The sequence below is a fragment of the Lissotriton helveticus genome, chromosome 6 (genome assembly GCF_964261635.1).
Source record: "Lissotriton helveticus chromosome 6, aLisHel1.1, whole genome shotgun sequence".
Lineage (NCBI taxonomy): Eukaryota > Metazoa > Chordata > Amphibia > Caudata > Salamandridae > Lissotriton > Lissotriton helveticus.
The window spans coordinates 1,590,303,166-1,590,322,976 of NC_136067.1; the positions used below are offsets into that span (position 1 = coordinate 1,590,303,166).

At 44.3% G+C, this 19,811-nt stretch overlaps 1 protein-coding gene across 2 annotated transcripts in view; it reads left to right on the top strand.

The window, feature by feature from the left end:
- Window positions 1-19,811, top strand: part of MTHFD1L (methylenetetrahydrofolate dehydrogenase (NADP+ dependent) 1 like) — a 1,218,839-nt gene that overhangs the window by 588,319 nt on the left and 610,709 nt on the right. For both annotated transcript variants that reach the window (XM_078649387.1, XM_078649386.1), the window contains exons 16-17: window positions 15,594-15,696; window positions 16,761-16,837. In XM_078649387.1, coding sequence (XP_078505513.1) covers window positions 15,594-15,696; window positions 16,761-16,837 — 180 coding nt within the window. The remainder of the gene's footprint in view (window positions 1-15,593; window positions 15,697-16,760; window positions 16,838-19,811) is intronic.

Consider the following 19,811-nt stretch of genomic DNA (forward strand, 5'->3'; position numbering starts at 1 on the left):
AGGCCTACCAGGGGCTGCAGCATATCTTTTGCCACTCCTGTCTGGCCATCCAAACTGATACAACTGGCTGATTACTCAGCTGGGGCAAGGTCGTGTAATCACCCCTTGCTTAGATATAATATTCCTATGTCTAACCTTATATCTAGACACATATGCACCTATAAGTCACTCCTATGGCAAGCCTTAACAATCCTGGAGGCAGAGTGCTTGGTTTTATGTGAGATGGTGCTCTAGCATGAACTGAGCCTGTCTGCAGCTTTCGGAACCATGTCCTTATAGCTGTTCTAGGATATTGCCATACCATATACTCTTAAGTGCATTATAATCCTCGCGGTTATTGCTAACTTTGGTTTGGCTTTATCAAAACATGTCGTGTAAGGTGTCATACGCTTTGGAATACTACCCCCTCGCCAGTTCTGGCGACGGGGGTAGCATTCCACCCTGGTAGAGGGAGAAGACCTGTTACTTCCATTAATCCCGGTTAAAGTTAACCAGAGCCTCAGCATCACAAAATGGATGCTGCTGCCACAGACACAATTCTGACCTCCTGCTGCTGGGAGCCCTTCCAGCGAGGGAGGCTTGGAAAATAGGTTTCCTGTCACAGGAAGGTGGTAGCACCACCCCAGACAGGAGATAGTGGATTGGGGCAGGGAGGGCTGAAAAAAACGAGACACTGCCTGGGGCACACAAGGTGTCCCATGCATAGGCCAGTTCAAACCGGTGCTGGGGCAATCCAGCCCCAGCTCTGGCGCGAAACTGGACAAAGGGAAAGGGGTGTAACCACCCCCTTCCTGGGTCCCACCCATGGGAGGAACCTAGCAGGTAATCCAGTCTCTTGATTTGGAATAAAGGTAGGAGCTGTGCGCCAAGACTTTAGATCATCCTGACTGAAACTCTGATACTAAACTCTGGACCCTTCGACATCCTACTCGACGTAGAAGACTGAAGAATCTCCCTTGTGGTCAAGGAGTGACCGCAATGTGCAAACAGACACCATCAAGCGCTCAACGGTTTGCTTTATCGTTACTCCCGCCGGAGCTCATAGACAGAGCCTGACAAGAACAGGACTTCCAGACATCCAACAGCCTGATCCACAGCCACAGCAAAGCTGAGACCCGTGGAGGCGACGAGAGCCATGGGACTAGCCATCTTGGATAGCCAGCAAAGTGCTTTCTGTGTAGCTCCTGAGGCACCCTCGAAACTGTGCATTGGGGATTGAGAAGCCCCAGCCTCGAGCATCCTTTGCACCGAAGATCACCTCTCCACACTCACCGAGTGCTGCGTGGGGCCCTTTTGTATTTTCCTGCCCGATGCATCTGTCCGGTCACTTGCCCGTTGGCTAGTGGCCTCTTTGACAACGAACCTTTGAATTTTCAATGCTGGTCTGGTTGCTCCAGACTGGTCCTTGCTCCCCTGAAAAGGAGCAGCCCATCAGACCTTGCTGGTCTGATCCAGAAGCCATCTTCGATTCCTGCGTGGGTTGCATTTGCCAAGGCCTGTTGACTCCGAATCGAGATCCGACACCGCCGACAGCAAGAGCCTTTGTGGGACAGTCCGTGCCCAGCTCCTGGTTATCGTCGACACCTCCTGGTCCACGTGGCAACGGAGACAAGCTTCACGACATCACCTGATCGCAACCCGACATCGCCTGGTTCCTTCCTGGTCACTGGCTAGTGACCCAGACTCTGTCCCCTCTGCTTTCAGGTATTCTACATCTTCGATCCACCCTTGGATCCAACCGGACTCTTCTCTCCTGGTCGCCTGCAGCATCTTTTCTCCAAGGCTCCATAGAACTCCACGACGAAACCCGACACACTTTGACACCTATGCACCCGCTTCCTGTGGGTGAGGTAACGTGAGTACTGCGGTGCTACTGTACAGGTTTACATCCCTAGTGTCCTAGTTTTAAGTGGTTAAGTTCTAGTCCAGTCGGAAGACTTCAAAATCTGCAACTTTCTAACTTTAAGCACCCATTGACTTCTATAGGTGCACGCGTGTACATTTAGACACTGCACCCGCATCCTGTGGGCCTCCCACGTCCTAACTGCTGTTAGTCCAGTGTAGCCCCAGCGATTCCCAAGGCCCTAGACCTTACAATTGTTTGTGACGTGGTACTTATACCACTATTTTAGTATATGGTTTTACGGGCCACCAGGGCCTATCCATATTTGTGCAACTTTTGTATGTTATATTAAGTTACTTGTTATACGCTTGTGCTCCTGTGCTCATAAAGAGTTAAGGGGATCTATTTAGAAATAAATACATATATATTTTGAATATATAACCTGTGTGGTGTCCTTTCATTTGGTTTTTAAAGGTTTGCATATGGTAAAACAGCTGGCTTCACATGCCCTCTTGAGTTTAGCCTAAGACTGCGTTTGTCCATGCTACCACTAGGATAGCTGGTCTATAAGGTTGACTTTACAACCATCACCATAAGGGTTGTTTGGACTGGTGCAAGGTGCTCACTAGAATAGTGAACATCATATACCAGGCCAACTTCTCACAAGCATGTCTTCCATATTTCTGATTCCATATGCTCACCTCCATATAGAATACCATTACAGAAGTCTCTCCAGTCTCAATGGCCCAAATAAGATTAGCTGGGACTACAGAAGTCCGATATCCTTCCATGCCAATTGTATGGTGGGCAGAGATGGAAAACCTAATGCTAATGTTCGGTCTCTCCTTTGTATTAGTAGTGATGCTGAATGTTTCCTTCAGGGGCTGGGCAGCTCATGTGACATGTCTCTACACCATGTCATTGATCAATTCAAAGAATTGCTCTGCCAAGTATGCGTCCTGCGGTTGAGGTTGGCTCTTCCGGTTCTGGAGCAGAAGTCTGTGGCCTAACAGACTTTAAATTAGTTAACATATTGCCCATAACATCGTAGGTAATAGCACAACAGCAAGGAACTCTTCAACATCAAGGAGTGCACCCAACCCACCAGCGACTCTACTGACATCCCTCCCTCACAAGACCTCTCCAACAAACTCAGCAACTTTTTCCACCACAAAATCGAGAGCATCTACGACAACTTCGACAAGGACAACCAACACACTGAACCCTCACAAACTACCCCTGACACCCTGAAACCAGCGATTGACAACTGGACAGCCCTCACCACCGAAGACACACTGAAGACAATGAAGTCAATCCACTCAGGAGCCCCCAAGGACCCCTGCCCCCACCACATCTTCAACAGAGCCACCGACACCATCGCACCCATGCTCCGCCACACCATCAACCGCTCCCTGGCGTCCGCCTCATTACTCGAGGACTAGAAATACGCTGAGGTCAAACCCCTCCTGAAGAAACCCTCAGCAAACCCCACCTAAAAAACTAAAGACCCATCTCTCTGCTCCCCTTCTCAGCTAAAGTCATCGAGAAAGCCATCAACAGCCAACTCGCCACATTCATCGAAGAGCACAACATCCCTGACAACTCCCAATCCGGCTTCAGAAAAAAAACACAGTACGGAAACCGCCCTCCTCACCACAACAGACGACATTCACACCCTACTGGACAAAAGTGAAACAGTAGCCCTCATCCTCCTCGACCTCTCAGCGGCGTTTGACAGTCTCTCATGACGCAGGAATCCAGGTCAAGGCCCTCAACTGGATCTGCTCCTTCCTCTCTGGCAGAACGCAGTGGGTCAGACTCCCCCCTTTCCTCTCGGACGCTACACATACTACCTGCGGAGTCGCCCAGGGCTGCTCCCTCAGCCCGACACTCTTCAACGTCTACATGGCTCCACTTAGCCCCATCGCCAGGACCTAAAAAGTAAAAAAATGTGTATTTGTAAAGCGCGAACTACTCACCCTTGTGGGTCTCAATGCACAGGGGATCATTGTGGAAATCAAGTGAGCTATTGCCCAGAGTCACATGGTGCTGAGCTGCCGCTAGAGCCGGGGATTGAACCGTGAGCCCTGTGCTCTGAAGTCAGCTGCCCTGGCCACTGCACAAAACCTCTTCTTCGGACTGAACTTTGTGTCATACGCAGACGACACCGAACTCATCCTCTACCTATCCAACGAACCCAACACCGCCAGACACAACTTTCGAGAAGGCATGGAAGCGGATGCAGAATGGAAGAAAAATAGCTGCCTACAACTGAACACCAACAAAACAGAAGTTCTCATCATGAGCCCAAGCCCCGACACCTGGAGTGACACCTGGTGGCCCTCGGAAACCCTGCAACCCCCACGAACCACGCACGCAACCTGGGAATCATCCTGAACTCTGAGCGCAAAATGGACTGCCAGATCAACTCCGTCTCGTCCTCCAGCTTCCACACCCTTGCCTCCTTCGTAAGACTTTCAAATGGATCCCCCTCAACCGCAGAAAGACTGTCACTCACGCCCTGGTCACCAGCAGACTCGACTACAGCAAAGCACTCTATGCCGGAATTAACAAAAACCTCACCCGCAAGCTTCAGGACATCCAGAACGCCGCCGCAAGACTGGTCCTCAACCTGCCAAAACACTGCCACATCTCCCAGCACATGCACACACTCCACTGGCTCCCCATTGAGGCGAGAATCACCTTCAAGATACTCACCCACGCACACAAGGACCAGCATACCTGAACAGCCGACTCAAATACCACGCACCCCAAAGGACCCTACGATCAGCCCAGCTCTCCTACGCCCTGGTCCCCCGCACCAGAAAGACCAGATCAGGAGGCCACTCCTTCTCCTTCCTCGTGGCCAAAAGCCCGGAACGCCCTTCCACTCCACCTCAGACAGACAACATCGCTCCCCATCTTCGCAGGAAACTTCAAAATCTGGCTCTTCGACACACCCCCTCCTTGATGTAATGGATCCTGCACCCTCCCAAGCCCTAGCACCCTGAGACCCTTACGGGTGAGTAGCTGCGCTTAACAAACTTCTGATTGATTGATTGTTTGATTGATTAGCATGGTAGAATCAAATGGGCTATGTTTAAATGGACTGGCAAAAAACCCTGCCAGTACATTAACAGATTCTTTGACAATATGTGGAGAGGGTGTGTGTACATCACAAAGACACTATATTAATGAGAAACAGATCACAAGGGTTGCATTGTTCTCCTGCCTGGGTATTCTCCTCACTTCTAGCGGTTCTTGGGTTAAGAACATCAAAGACATCAGGCTAAAGAAGGTATAATCCTATGAGGATTAGATTGTCTAAGACTGGATAAGGCAATGAGAATGTTTTTGCTCTCGTCTACTTTCAGAGAGCTGGCCCAGCTCAGTGGGCACCTTGTCCCAGATAGCCCAGACAGAATATTGCTTTATAGTAAGAGGGAAGTAACACTTATGATACTTAAGAAAAAGTCTCTTAGACGTGCTAAAATCCCCATTAGGCCCTCTGTGGCTGTATATCTTTCTGTGACACCAAACGAGGGGCTACAGCAATACTTGCCAATCACAACCAACATCCAACTCCATTTTGTTTTGAAGCAATTACGCCTGGACACAGCCTTTGTATTCGTGGCCTTTTCTAAAATGAAACGATGGTCGTAGGTGGCAGTCCAATGCCTGTGTGCTGGAAGATCACCTCAATCAACTTTGCACTTTTTTTTAATTTTACAGCTTTCACACTGATATTAGGAAATGTTATCACAAACTCCTATTTATAGCAAATAACATCCGGAAGCATCATGAATCCTTTTTTGTTTGTATGTTCCTTGGGAGTCTCAATCCTGTGTTTCCAGGTTTCCTCTTTCATATGGAGAGCAACTCGCATCAGGAAACAGATGAGCATTATGTAATATGTTTTTTTCAGTTAAGGGTGATTTATGGATCCATGTAGTGGTGTGTACACCTCAGGATATTGAAATAGCAGGCTAACCTCTTTACTTCACACTAACATAGCGGACACTAGTTAGAGGTATGTGTTTTGGGAACGTAGACGTATTCCTGCCCTTCTTTTAGTTTTTATCATAATGAATCCATATGTAAGGCTGATCCGCACAATGGCTGCTAAAAGGGATTATAAGCACCTTGCACTTAATGGCGGCCTCTTTAGAATTAGTCAGGCAGTTGCGTGCCCAAGAGTTGATCTTCTACACAACCTACCATGCACTTTTATCACTTTGCTTACCATTTTCAGGTATTATGTATATTATTTTAGTGATTTATTTATTGATATAGTTTTGTATAGTTCGAACAAGACCCAAGTGGGTATCAGAGTGCTTCACAGTAAGGGAAGGAAGGATACAGTAATAAGGAGAAAGGAGAAAAAGCATTTGTAAGAAAAGTGTGCATAGCATGCTAAAACTGGGGATCCCAGATGTACAATTATGGAGTGAACAATCAGAGCCTCTAAATAGAGGGCAGGTTAGTAAACAGTAGAGCTAAGGCCTTTTTATGGCAGAAACTTGTTCATTAGGATTCTTTTTACTTCCTTTTTGAAAGAATCGGTGGATGAGATTCAACAGACTTCTGGTGGAAGAGAGTTCCAGATCTTCGGGGCAATGCCTGAGATAGCTCTTTGACTCGTTCTCTTTTTGTGGAAGATCTGTGGTTTCAGAAGCAGTGAACTTGCACTTCGTGACTGTCTGCAACCACCTGATAATTCTAGCTTTTGACCCAGATAAATGGGGGTCTTGAGATGTAGGGGTTTGTGAGCCGTGCAGGTAATCTTTACCTGAATTCTTACTTCATATGGGAGCCAGTTTAGGGTTTTTAGGGCTGGGGAGATGTGATAATTTTGTTTTGTATCAGTAATCAATCTGGCTGCTGCATTCATGGAAGCCCTTAGTGGGGCCAGGCTATGTTTGGGAAGACCACACAACGTGGAGCTATCGTAATCCAGCTTAGGCAGAACAAGAGCCTGTACCGCCAACTTAAAGTCTTCAAGGGGAAGGAATGGTTTGAGATTCCTTAGTGTTCTCATCTGATGTTTAGCTCCCTTGGTTGCATTGCTGATATGCTTCTGCATGTTCAGGTGCATGTCTAGAGTGACTCCAAGGGATTTAGCCGACTCAGTGATGTGGGGAGAGAAGTTGAAGGCTGTAAGATGTTTCATCCAGAGGTCAATCTTGGGAGTGTGATTAGGGGGGATTCCATTTTGTAGGTGTTGAGCATGAGGTGGTTCTCAGTGAGCCAGTATTGAGTGTTTGTCCGAGAAGAGTTGAGTGAGATGAAGTCTTCTGGGGATGTGATTTTCAGATATAGTTGTGTGTCATCCACATACATGTGGAAAAGAATGTTCGCCAATGTTCAGTGATGCCTGTATAGCAAGTGAACTTTAGGCTACACAGCCGTGATTTAATAATGTCATAGTTTTATAATGTCATAGTTTTATATCCAATGTATGTCTATTAGTGGTTACTTTCGTTGACAAATATACATGGGCTTGCAAGGCTCCCAAAGAAATGTTCCGGTCTGTTTGTCTTATATTTTAATCATAATTTCTATGGTGTTTAAGTCTTTTTTGTTTTTTAATCTGTGTATTTGATTTCGTGATATGTACTTATGGATTGCTTGTTTTTCTCTTGCAATATGCATTTGTCTTTTATGGCCCTTTTTGGATGAATAAAGTTAATCGATTGCTTGACCTTGAAACACTGGAACTAGGTTCTGCTCTACATCCTATGAGTCTGGGCAAATCACTTAATCTCTGTATTAAAAAAAATTAAATAATATTCTGACCTTGTGTAATAAAATCTGGTGGTCATAAAAGCGCTCCACCCTTGGGACATGTCTGGGCTATATTAAAGATGCAAAATAGAAAAAAACCCAAAAAACATTCAGATGCAGATGGACAATATGACCAACATTTTTCTGCCACCTCAAGAATCTGGATGGAGCGGAGTGACATGGATGCGATTTAAGTAATTTAGAACCCGAATAGAAATAGGTTATATATTTACATATTTACTATGCAGTAGAAATGTATAACAATTTCAAACAAAAGGAGAGAGAATATTACCTAGAAATGGATTCGTTCTCCCTGAGTTACATTTATAAACAAGAGGAATCCCTTAAGTAATGGGTCAACGGTGTCCCTACTATGGTTTGGAACACGTTAGGTGTTTTTGGGTACCCCTCACACACCAACAGGCCCCTTGGTGTCATGCTTCATCATTGGGGTCCGCTGATTCAAGCAGCAAGGAAGCCCGGGTAACCCCTACGTTAAATACGGTCTCATGGAGTAACAAACTCCTAATGAAACAGTCAGCTAAATAGCGGTTGTTAAGTAGGTACATTGGTATGCCTTCACTTGTAAATATCACTTTTTTGAAATATTCAAAAGACGCGATTAGAAAAACGTGAGTACGGTGGGGATTTGTGTACCCCAGTCCTGAAGAAGATGTTTTTACATCGAAACATGTTGACACACACATAGGAGGTGGCGCACATAAACTACGCCATTACCTCCTCACTTACTTTTTACTAGTACAGCTCGGGGGCCAATTAAAGTTTTTTTGCTACCCCACGAGTCAGGTGCTTTTTAAAGAACCCCACTCACTATCCTAAACCCCACCACAGCACTCACATAGAAATCAATCACAATACACCACACATAGTCAAGAAGTGCTCCCACGTAATCGTTGGTCGCAGCACGCCGTATCCCGTAGAGGGATACGATGACCCCGATGATGAAGCATGACACCAAGGGGCCTGTTGGTGTGTGAGGGGTACCCAAAAACACCTAACGTGTTCCCAACCATAGTAGGGACACCGTTGACCCATTACTTAATGGATTCCTCTTGTTTATAAAAGTAGAAATGTATAACGCATCACTTCCAAGACACGGCCAAATAGCAGCAGAGGGCAATAGGGTGGTTATATCATAAATATCAATAGGGCAAAATTGATATCCATTTTCGAACCGCCGCCACCGCCGAGAGTCATATTCACTCACCTCCTGAACGCCAGAGGAAGGCAGAGGCCATTGCCCACGCCGCCGCCACCGCCAAGAGTCAAGGGACAGCTGACTCCGCGCCGCCGCTCCGGGAGACTCCAAATCCCGGCGGGCACCGCGGCGGCGCGTCTGAGTGACGCGGCAGCGCACAGGGAGCGCAATCAGAGGCGCTGAAAAGGAGGAGCACCCCGGCAGAGCGGGGGAGACCATTTTCGAACCGCCGCCACCGCCGAGAGTCATATTCACTCACCTCCTGAACGCCAGAGGAAGGCAGAGGCCATTGCCCACGCCGCCGCCACCGCCAAGAGTCAAGGGACAGCTGACTCCGCGCCGCCGCTCCGGGAGACTCCAAATCCCGGCGGGCACCGCGGCGGCGCGTCTGAGTGACGCGGCAGCGCACAGGGAGCGCAATCAGAGGCGCTGAAGAGGAGGAGCACCCCCGCGTCGCGGGACGCCCGGGGCGAAGCCCGGGCAAAGGGCGGGCCCTCTACGGCCCTCATCGGCACGAGGAGGCAGGGCAGGGCCAGAAACCCTGCGTGAGGTTTGCGAGGCATTCTACTGCTCAAGTAAGACTGTACTGTTGTAATATATATTTTGTTGTAGCCTGAGGGGTACTGGTTCCCTGTTAGCTACCAGCAGTATGCCCAAAAAGGGTCCAGCACCACTCGCACAACCTGCTAACACAATGGAAAATTATTTGGTGCAAACAGTGAAAAAAATTAACTTACAGAGGAGAGAATCGCTGGGTTTGAGTCTCTCACCTGACTTACACCGTTTGTCGCCATCTTCATCCCCCTCACCTGAAGACGCAGTGTCCCTTCAGACTTTCTTTGATGCCTCTTCAAATTGTCCGATTACACAGGAACCTGGCCCTCTAAATGATAATATGCTGTCTGGTCCCGAGGTCTTTATCGTGGAGCATGGAAATAACTCTGACAGTGATATGGAACAAGACAATCGTGTTGACCTCACGGATGAAGATATTTCCACCACTGAACAAACTTCACGATTAGCCGCTGTGAAAAATAAAAATCCACCTAGACGGGGGGGACTCAGATCTGGGGCTAGGAGGAAGAGGGTAAACATTCCAAAGGCAAACTCAAAGGAAGCCGAAGGGGGAAGTGCTGAGATTAATGTTTGTCATGATGAGGATTTGTTTGTAAGATTTGCTGACCTAATAGATAGCAAAATCAAATCCATTGTTAAACCGTTACTCTCTAAAATCGATAAATTACAATCTGAAGTCAAAAAGCTGGGAGGGCAGTTGAACAAATTAACAGAGTGAGTTGTTAACGTTACGACGTTGGTAGCAAACCTGGATGAAAATAGCAGAGGAAATGAAAATCAGGAGAGGCAGAATACGGATGATGCATCAAATAACCTACCATCTCAGCCACCTGATCCAAAACTTATTGCTCCCAATACTAATAGAGGGGATGGTCCGCTAACGGTTGAGATACCCCCTGTACATGCTCAGTTAACTGACCCTCTTCAATTTATAGTTGAAGCGTCCCCTGTTGTTTTGGTATTGGCGAATGTTCCACCCTTAGAAGCCGGCACTGAAGAATCCCCTTCCTCTCTGTCTAACAAAGCCTTACAGTGGCTCACTACTAACATCAGGTTAGCTCCAGGGGGGGTCAATTGCTGGCTCAAGAGATCAAAACTGTTAAAAGGGTGTCATGGCTAGGTAATCGCCCTAAAAAATTTAAGGGGGATTGCGTGGCAGTAAGTTTCTTGCATCCAGGCGTGTTGCCTAACATTCTTATTAACCTACTCCCACCCCAACGTAGGCAGGGTTCTGTTGTACCATTAACATTGAAGTTCTTTTATGGTGAACAGCAGAATGTCACCTACCCTAAAACACCAGCCTTCGGATGGGATATTAATTCTGACTCAAACTATAGAAGGGGCTGGGAACAACAGCGGAATACTGTAAACCAATCCGCCCCCATAGTATATCAGAATCCTTTTGCCCAACCCCTGTTATTGTCTAATCGATTTGCACCCTTATCCTTTCTGGATCATAATGACTGACTCTTGTTAGATCACTCTAGCCAGATAGAGAATAGTGTGTCAGATCATTCTAGCCAGATAGAGAATAGCGCGTCAGCCTTCAGTATACTTACTTGGAATATAGCTGGCATAAAGTCCAAAGTAGGTAACGCACCTTGGTTGGCTTTTATAACTAGGTTTGATATCATTGCTCTGCAGGAAACCTGGGACACAAATTCTTGTTTTTCTCCTGATGGCTACAGCTATTTTTGTATCCCTGCCGTGACTAGCACGGCAGGAAGAGCGAGGGGAGGACTGTTAAGCCTCTTCAAATTAGATATCAAAGGTAGCCTTAAGAAAAGGGACTCAGGATCTGAGCAATGTCTTATTGTTGAATTGTCTCGCGTGGAATCTCCTAATATTTTATTTATTAATTTTTATAATTCCAATGCTGCCGACTGTACTACATATAGCCTTGGTAGATTGGACTATTTTCTGTCAGTCTATAGTGAGGATGTTACAGCATTTGAAATCATTTTTTTGGGGGATTTTAATATACATCCCTGCTCACTTATGTGTGTTTGCGATGACTCAGAATCCCCTCCATATGGCGTATTGGTCCATCTTGAACATAACAGACAGGGGGGCTGTTTAGAAAACTTTCTCGCTAGATGGAACCTATATGAATCCAGCTGTGGGGAGGGGGGGAATAGGGCCCCTACTTTTAAGGGCTCAGACAATGACTCTGTTATTGATTATATTTTTATTTCTGCATGTTTTTTATCCAAGGTTTTAATGTATAGAACTGTGATTTCCATTTTTAGCGACCATAACCCAGTCTCCATGGACCTCGTAGTGTCTGATCTTTTGGGGCGCAACCATGGTTCTTGCTATGGGATAAAAAAGCTTAAAGTTAAGGACCAGGGAAGGAAACTGAAATGGGATAGTATAATCCCAGAACCCTTCATTCAAGAAGTTCTTTTAGAGGCTGAGGAGGAGGTAGGAGTGTGTTTATCTAGCGACTCTAACGATGGGGAAGTGATCTTTGCATTTAGCAGCATATGTAATAAGATAAATGGCAGGCTTTCTGTGACTAGTAATCCCAAGCCGAAACCTCCTAAAAGATGGTTTGATCACAGTTGCTCGAAAGCACATTCTGCATTGCTTAATGCATTGAAAACCGTTCCAAAAGATCGTGACCTCATTAGCAACAGTAGAGCACTTTATAAAAAGGCCATTGCATTAAGGAAAAAACAGCTTAAAGATGAAGCTTGGACTCAACTCACTGACCAAGCCATTTTAAAAAATAGTGGAGAATTCTGGAGGATTGTCAACCAACCTTTATTCACAGGGGAGGATAACTCCCCCTTAGAAACTAATATTCCTGATGAGGGTTGGATTAAGCATTTTAGAGACATCTATTCAGCTCATAATATCGCTGTTACTAGGGAACAGGAAGATAACACTATTTCACTAGGGAACTATTTGCATTTTGAAGTCTGTGAAGTATTATCTGCAATAGATTGTACCTTAAAAAAAAAGGCACCAGGACCAGATGGTGTTCCTGCTGATGCCTTTAAATGCTTCCCTAACTTCTGGTCAAGATTGCTCTGCAGGGTCTTTAATGCCTTAAACCGTGATAATATTCCCAAGTCATAGAAAACATCAATAATTATTCCTGTTTTTAAAAAAGGAAACAGGCAGGATCCTGCATGTTACAGACCAATCTCGCTGATTGATTCTTCAGTTAAAATTCTCGGGAGAGTCATATTGGTGAAATTGAATGAATGGGCTACTGAGAATGACATCTTGAGCAATGTGCAATATGGGTTCAGACCTAAAAGAAGTACCCTGGATCAGTGTCTTAATCTTCACCTCTTGATCGAGAAATACACCAGGGCCATGGACGGGTCCATGTACCTTGGGTTCATGGACCTCTCCTCGGCGTTTGATATGGTCAATAGATCCAAGCTCTGGTTGAAGTTACTCGATATGGGTCTGGATAGATCCATAGTTAATTTACTAGCTGATTTACACACTGGCCTTACCGCTAAAGTTAGAGTCACAATGAACGGAAGGTGTACAGATGTCTTTGCGTCTGAAAAAGGAGTAAGACAGGGATGTATCCTGGCACCACTGTTATTTTCGCTTTATGTGAACACGCTGGAGCCAGCCCTTAGGGGCGTTACTAGCGACATCCCACGAGCAGGAGAGCAGGGGATACCAGTCCTCCTTTATGCGGATGACGCCGTTCTTCTTGCTCGTACTGGGGTGGGGCTTCAACGACTCCTGGATGCCTTTGAATCTTTTATGGCCTCACTTGACCTGAAAATAAACGCAAAAAAATCACAGGTTATGCTTATGGGTAGGGCCTCTAGGAGACCCTTCCATAAAATTTTCCTTTGTGGGCAGGAAAAGCTAGCACGTGTTTCCTCCTTTCCCTACCTGGGTCTCACCTTTGATGACAAAGGTAGCTGGGGCCCTCAAGTTATAAGTAGAGCATCAATGTTGGCTAGGACATCTGCTGCCCTCCAGGGGTTTTCTAAAAAACTGGGGGGTAGGCCATTTGCAGCTATCAGCAAAATATATAAAGCTAAATGTATTTCAGTTGCATCATATGGTGGCTCAGTGTGGGGTTATAGGGGTATGGAACCCATACAGACAATGGAAAATAAATTTTTTCGATCTGTTTTGGGCGTCCCCCAGTCAACCCCGACCTATACAGTTCACATGGAATTGGGGGAAGGCTACATTTCAGATCTCATTAGAACAGCTCCTTTAGTTGCTTGGATGAGGATGTGGCTGAACCCAGAAATTCCTCTTAATCATACCATATTGAGGGACTGTTTGAAACTAGATAATGTACATAGGATTAGGTGGTTGATGTACATCAAGGAAAATTTTTTGAAGCTAGGGAGGCCTGAACTTTATACTGCTACTGATTCTCTAACGCTAAAAGATATAGTTTACATTAAAGCTGGAATGAAGGAGCTCCTAACCTTGGAGAGGGAAGAAATTGAGTTGAAGAAACCCTGTGTCAGGGCCAGTATATTGTTGGCTATACCCAATGGTCCTGACAATTATCTTAATGTGGTGACCCATCCTTACCACAGGTTTATCTTAACTCGTTTTCGATTTAATTTGATTCATTTTAGCTTGGGGTTTTATCCTGTTTGGAGTAGCCCTGAAAAGGCACCACCATGTTCTTGCGATCATTTTTCCGAGAAAAGTACCATGCACTTTATAATGTTTTGTAGCCACTATAATGAAGCCCGGAAAATGTTTCTTGTACCTATACTCAAGGAGGCAGGATTTATCTTGGTCAGACCTGCTCTTATTTATTTACAAATGCTACAAACTCCCAGGATCATGTTCTATGTGGCTAGTTTCCTGGTGAGAGCTATTAGAAGCAGGAATATTAGACTTAAAAATGTGCCTACTTGCCCTTGTAGTATAGATTAACATTTTAGCTAGTATGTTGACCTCTTGGGTCAGCATTCTTAGAAGCGAAGTAACATGGTCAGTAGTTGCCTGTTCTAACTATTTTTCATGGGACACCCTTAGCATACTTTTTAACATTTCTTAGTTTTTATAGTACTTTTGCACTTTTGCACTTTAGCACTATGCACTTTCTACCAGCTAGGCTGATGTTAAAATGTAATATTGTGTATGTTGGTCTCATTAATTCGTCGCTGGTTCTTTTTAAACTTGTCATTTTTAAACTGTTTCTTAAATGTTTTTAATGTATGTGTTGTTTTTGTTTTATACATTTGTCATTGTCTTTGTATGATATTAAGTTATCGCAATAAAGTATTTGACTGACTGACTGATATCCTGCTTTTACTGATATTTTGTTATGGTTTGCAGAAACTGTACGAGGTGTCTGTTGAATGTAAACGGATTAAACGTCGGGCACATGGCCTACAAAGGTGTAACTCCAAATAAACCATGCAAAGCCACATGGGCCAGCTGTTTGCAATGACGTTTTCCTTGCACATTAATTGTGTGTTGTTCTCCTTAGTTACTGCCCGGCAGGTCCGCAAGTGCAGATCTGTGTGTCCTCGAAAATAAATGTAATTTACCGCCTGAACCATAGCATTTTCTTTTCTATTTAGTCCACTAAAAAGAATCAAAATCCCGCAGTGTTTTCAAAAGATGGTACGAATGTGTGTATTGGCTGAGCACTGGGTCATCTCGAAGCAGGGGCAAATAATTAAATAAATCAACAGCCGCCTCTGGTCTACTCTTGCTGCGGAATTAAATGCTCGACAGATTTTCTTGAATGAAAACTGAAAAAGTCTCAAGAGACACCAACTTTTTCTCTCCTACTATAATGTTACATTAATTAGTCTGACAGAAGTTTATATGTTGATGATTAGTAGCTACACGTATACATGCCAACACAAACAGTAATCTGGCCGAAATACTTGGTTCATTTTCCATGTAGATAGAGTGTGCTGTCTTGCATTGTTTACATTCGCCAGTGTGTCATGGCGGGTGTGGAGAGCTTTCACTGACCGCCTTTCCACTCCCCGCCGCCTGCCTCCCCCTTTTGTCCCCCTCGGGGAGGACATTTATGGTTTGACCCCAGAAGATATGATTTACGGCTTTCTGAGCCAGGTGCTTTGAGAGTGTAAATGTTTGGAAAGAAAATACACTCTGTGGAAGTGTGAGTGCGTAACGTGCTTAGGCGGTGATTTAAACTAATTCTGTTTTTCTCTTTTACCACGAACACCCACCATCCAGAGACTGGAAATAAATAAATCTGACCCAGGCACCCTGACAACTGAGGAAATCAGTGCTTTTGTACGACTCGATATCGACCCCTCGACTATAACCTGGCAGAGAGGTAAGAACTGGACAGATTTGTGGGATCATTTTCATTTTAACCACTTTATTTTAATTTTTGGCTCTAAAGTCTCTTATTTTATTACATCTCAAATCACATTGCCCGTTAATAAGCGTAATCGGCTAAAAGAGGTGACATTACTGAAAATATCTTAACCTAATAATCTCTTTCTTGTGTGGTAGTGGACAGTGCAAGTCCTATTGATTTGTTAAATTCAAGAATTGTAGGTAGGGGTCATCTTTGCCAGTGTTGATCGTCTTCTTTTGGGGTGCGAAGAGAGAGCTGCTGGATCAACACTGGACGGGTTCTTCCATAATCAATTAATTGATCCCACAGCATCTCCAATTTATCCTGTAAATTGTGGACCGATTCTTTTGTCCTCTTAGTAATAAAAACATTCCACAATTTACTACACCATATACTTACCGGTGGTGCTGTGTTGGATTTCCATTGATGTTCTGCTGCGAGGTTTGAGGCCAATAGCATGTTTCAGTAATTTCCCCATAGGTGTTTTAAGTGGGTGGGATCCGTCATCTCCTGAATCAACCTACAAGTCGATCAAGGGACAAGGCATTAAAGTGATGACTGTTGAGCCTTTATTTATCGACATGACTGTTAGTCAAGTAGGACAGCTAAAAATTTGCCCCGGGACATCAGAATAAAAGAGACATCAAAATATATAGCAACAACTGATAACTTGTTTTTATGCCTCTATAATTTTGAGAAGTTGTTAATTAGTCACAGTGACCAGTTACCTACGATTCAGTTAGCATTGAGAGTGAGGTTATACAAACCTGATATTTTGGTAAAGTTATTTTTGAAGTTTTGTTCAACTATTCCAAATTGTATAACAAAGGTTGTTAATAGTCTTTGAGTCTAGACGTCCTCTATTGCAGAGGTGGTGGATTGGTTAGGATTTCCTGAAAGATTGACAAAGGCAGAGTGTGGGTGGCACAGCGTCTGAATATCTAATTCTAAAATGACAACTCTGTATCCTATTCCTGGAACACAGAGCGTGGACTATCACTCATTTTGGTCTTTTTTTCCTCCATGGCCTTCTCTAGTCTTGGACACAAACGACCGATTCCTTCGTAAAATTACCATTGGGCAAGCAGGTACAGAGAAGGGCTTCTCACGACAGGTATGTGGCATTGCAGAAATTTGTAATATCTTTTGCTAAAATCCCATCCTGCAATGGTGTGTGCTCTTGCTGTTTAACAGCAGTGTACTTGTTATATCTTGTGGTTAATCACTGTGGAAAAAAGTATACATATGTCTTCAATTGAAATACGTATATAGTATATGTTTAAGCTTGATACATTGACAACGGGTAGGTAATGCTAGGTTGAAGTTTTCTATATCCAGAAAACAATTAAAATAGTCCATCCAAGTTTTCTTCAGCACCGTTTTGTGGGCGGACAATATTTAGAAAGAGTCTGTTCTGGACATTTGCTATTTGTGATCATGAGACTGAAGGGCATAGTCTCAGGAGTGTGGTAAAGTATTTTTCACAGTAAAAGGGTGGACTCGTTGGACAGTAGTCTATCAGAAAGAGTAAATAAAAGGGTAGAAACTGAGTGAATTCCCAGAGGTCTGAGGTGGAATCAGGTTATAACCTCTACGGCACAAGTATGGAGAAAGTTAGATACCCTCCATTGTTGTGAACGAAGAGTAGGTGTTTTCAATTTAGCCATTACAAAATACTTACCATACCAGTGGTATGAAAGCACATTGTAATGAATTGGGTATTCCCTAAAAGATAATTGAATCTGTTGGTCTCTGTAAAATGTGATTTTTATGGTCATTAATGGATGCAATTTATGTATGCTTTGGGCTATAAAACACTGGCCCAACAGTTCCGCACACGGGTTGGGACACTTAAGAACCAAGTGGGAGCAGGGTATGGGCCCCACAGAAAATGTGGGTTCGGAAGAAGCGTTGCTTTACCCTGCAGAAGGTGGCAATAAAAGCCAGTTTCAGACTGGTGCACATCAACGTTCATCCCCAAGTTTATTTTGCATATGCATGATTGCTTTTATGACGGTGCTTTGAGGTGTCAAATACAAGAACTCAACTCTGATCATCTCTGTGCTGCTGAACTGGTATTTGTGTATTGTACCATTTGAAATGTCCTGTAGCTCTCAACCTCACCAGGCATAGCTACTCACGATAGTTAAATTAAAATTGAACTGTCCATTAAAGGAGAGTACCTCATTAGCAACTGATCAATATTTTACTGCTAAAATACAGATGTTTCAAAAGCAACAGGAATACAAGGACTGCATCAACCACACGGCTTTGGGGCCTTGCTGAATGCACACATCTGATGCTTGTTTGATTGAGCATTACCACAATATGTTTTTTTTAACATTGTATTAGCATTTCTTAATCCGTTAACCCATTCGTTCTAGGTAGGTGAGTAGTCATTACATTGTTTGTGAACATGTAAAAAATATTTATAACCAACTGAAGTGCAACTAAATTGTCACAATCAGCAGTCACTCTATTTAGCACAGCTCCTTAGTGTAACTGCTCTTGTAGCGATAACTTACTCTTTTATAAGTCTTGCCCTTGAAGTTCAGATTATGCTTCATCTCTTCATCCATCCTCCTTGTAAATCACATAGAAGACAACCTACATTCTCTATCTCAACCCTAGTTCCCACCAGATTCCCAAACACCGGTTTGTGTTGTATTACAAACCACCTTCCTAGTTTATCTTAACTACTATCTTTTCAACTTTCAAGGTAGTAGTTGATAGTGCCTGGCAAACCATTCAGATCTGAAGTTTCCTAAACTTGCACTATATCCGTAGCAGGTTATCTCTGCGTCAAGCTATTTTACTGTCTCAGCTGGTGGTGGCACAGCCGATTCCCGCATCTAGATATCTAGCAGTTGGCTAGTAACGGCAACAAACGACTACATGTTGTTTAAACCCTGATCGTTTTGGGACGTGGTTTGCCTCTCCACCAAGCAGGTCTCCGGGTCGTCTAGGTGGGTCCTACCCGTCACTTCAGGCAGTATTGTTGTGATAAATCACCAGTAGTCATGTAAATTCCAGCATGATCATACAATGTGAAAGAACGCTGCTCCCTCCTCAATGCATCTAAGACAAGGGTTGGGAATGTTTGAGTCCATGCAGTGCAGCCTCTCTGAAGTCAAGTATATCTGATGCAAGCCTATAAATGTATAACTGTAAACCAGTAACCATTTCAGTGCCCCTTCTGCGGGATTAATCTGATTTTTGTGTCCCATGTCTGGTGTATTTTATAAGTTTGTCTATTATATGTGCCCCACTAAGTAGCCAATACTCTTCTCTTAGTTCTTCAAACATTTTAAATGTTCTGGCTCCTACAGGTGACCTAATCAAGTAATGCCTATTTCTGACCATACAGCTGTCCTTACTGTGCACCCTGTAGCACAGAGGCTCCAAAAACTCCATACTAGAATATATGGGGCATATGCTACAGCTAATCCTACTGTTAAAAGCACTGAAGGCAAAATACCAAATTGGAATTTCATATATAGGCTTTTCCCCATGGGCAGGGGGATCTCGTTGAGCTAATCCTCGAGTTTCCAGGTCAGGAACAAGAGTGACAAGGAGCCAAGATGAGTTGAGTGGTGCCACTTGTCCACTATGTAGTTCCAGTAAGCTGTCTTCAAGATGGCCTTAGAATTAAAGAGGGAAATGTAAAAGGGCTGCAGACCCAGTTTTGCAAACCAGTCCTTTAGATGACTGAACCACTTAATCTTGTTGCCTACATCTAGGCTTCAAATTTCAAGGACATTCCTTCTGTACAAATCCAGTTCTTGATTGGACAAGAATCTGATCCACTAAAGAAGAGGTCTTAAGGCAGCTAGGTAACCTATGCTTTTGTGAGCAGTATTAAAGATATTAAGGAGAGTGGGAGCAGACATGAGGAGGTTGAGCAAGGCTTTGAAGAACTTTGTGCTCTTTTGATTTGATTTTGAGTTGGAATTTGAATGTCCCCATGCCCCCGCGCCATAAAGCACCGCAGTTTGAGTTTGGCTCTATAAACCTTCAAGCTGGGGTGATCGCCTGAAGCTGGTAAGTCTTGCGCATTTTTAAGATGCCAGCCGAGGTATGGGGAATAC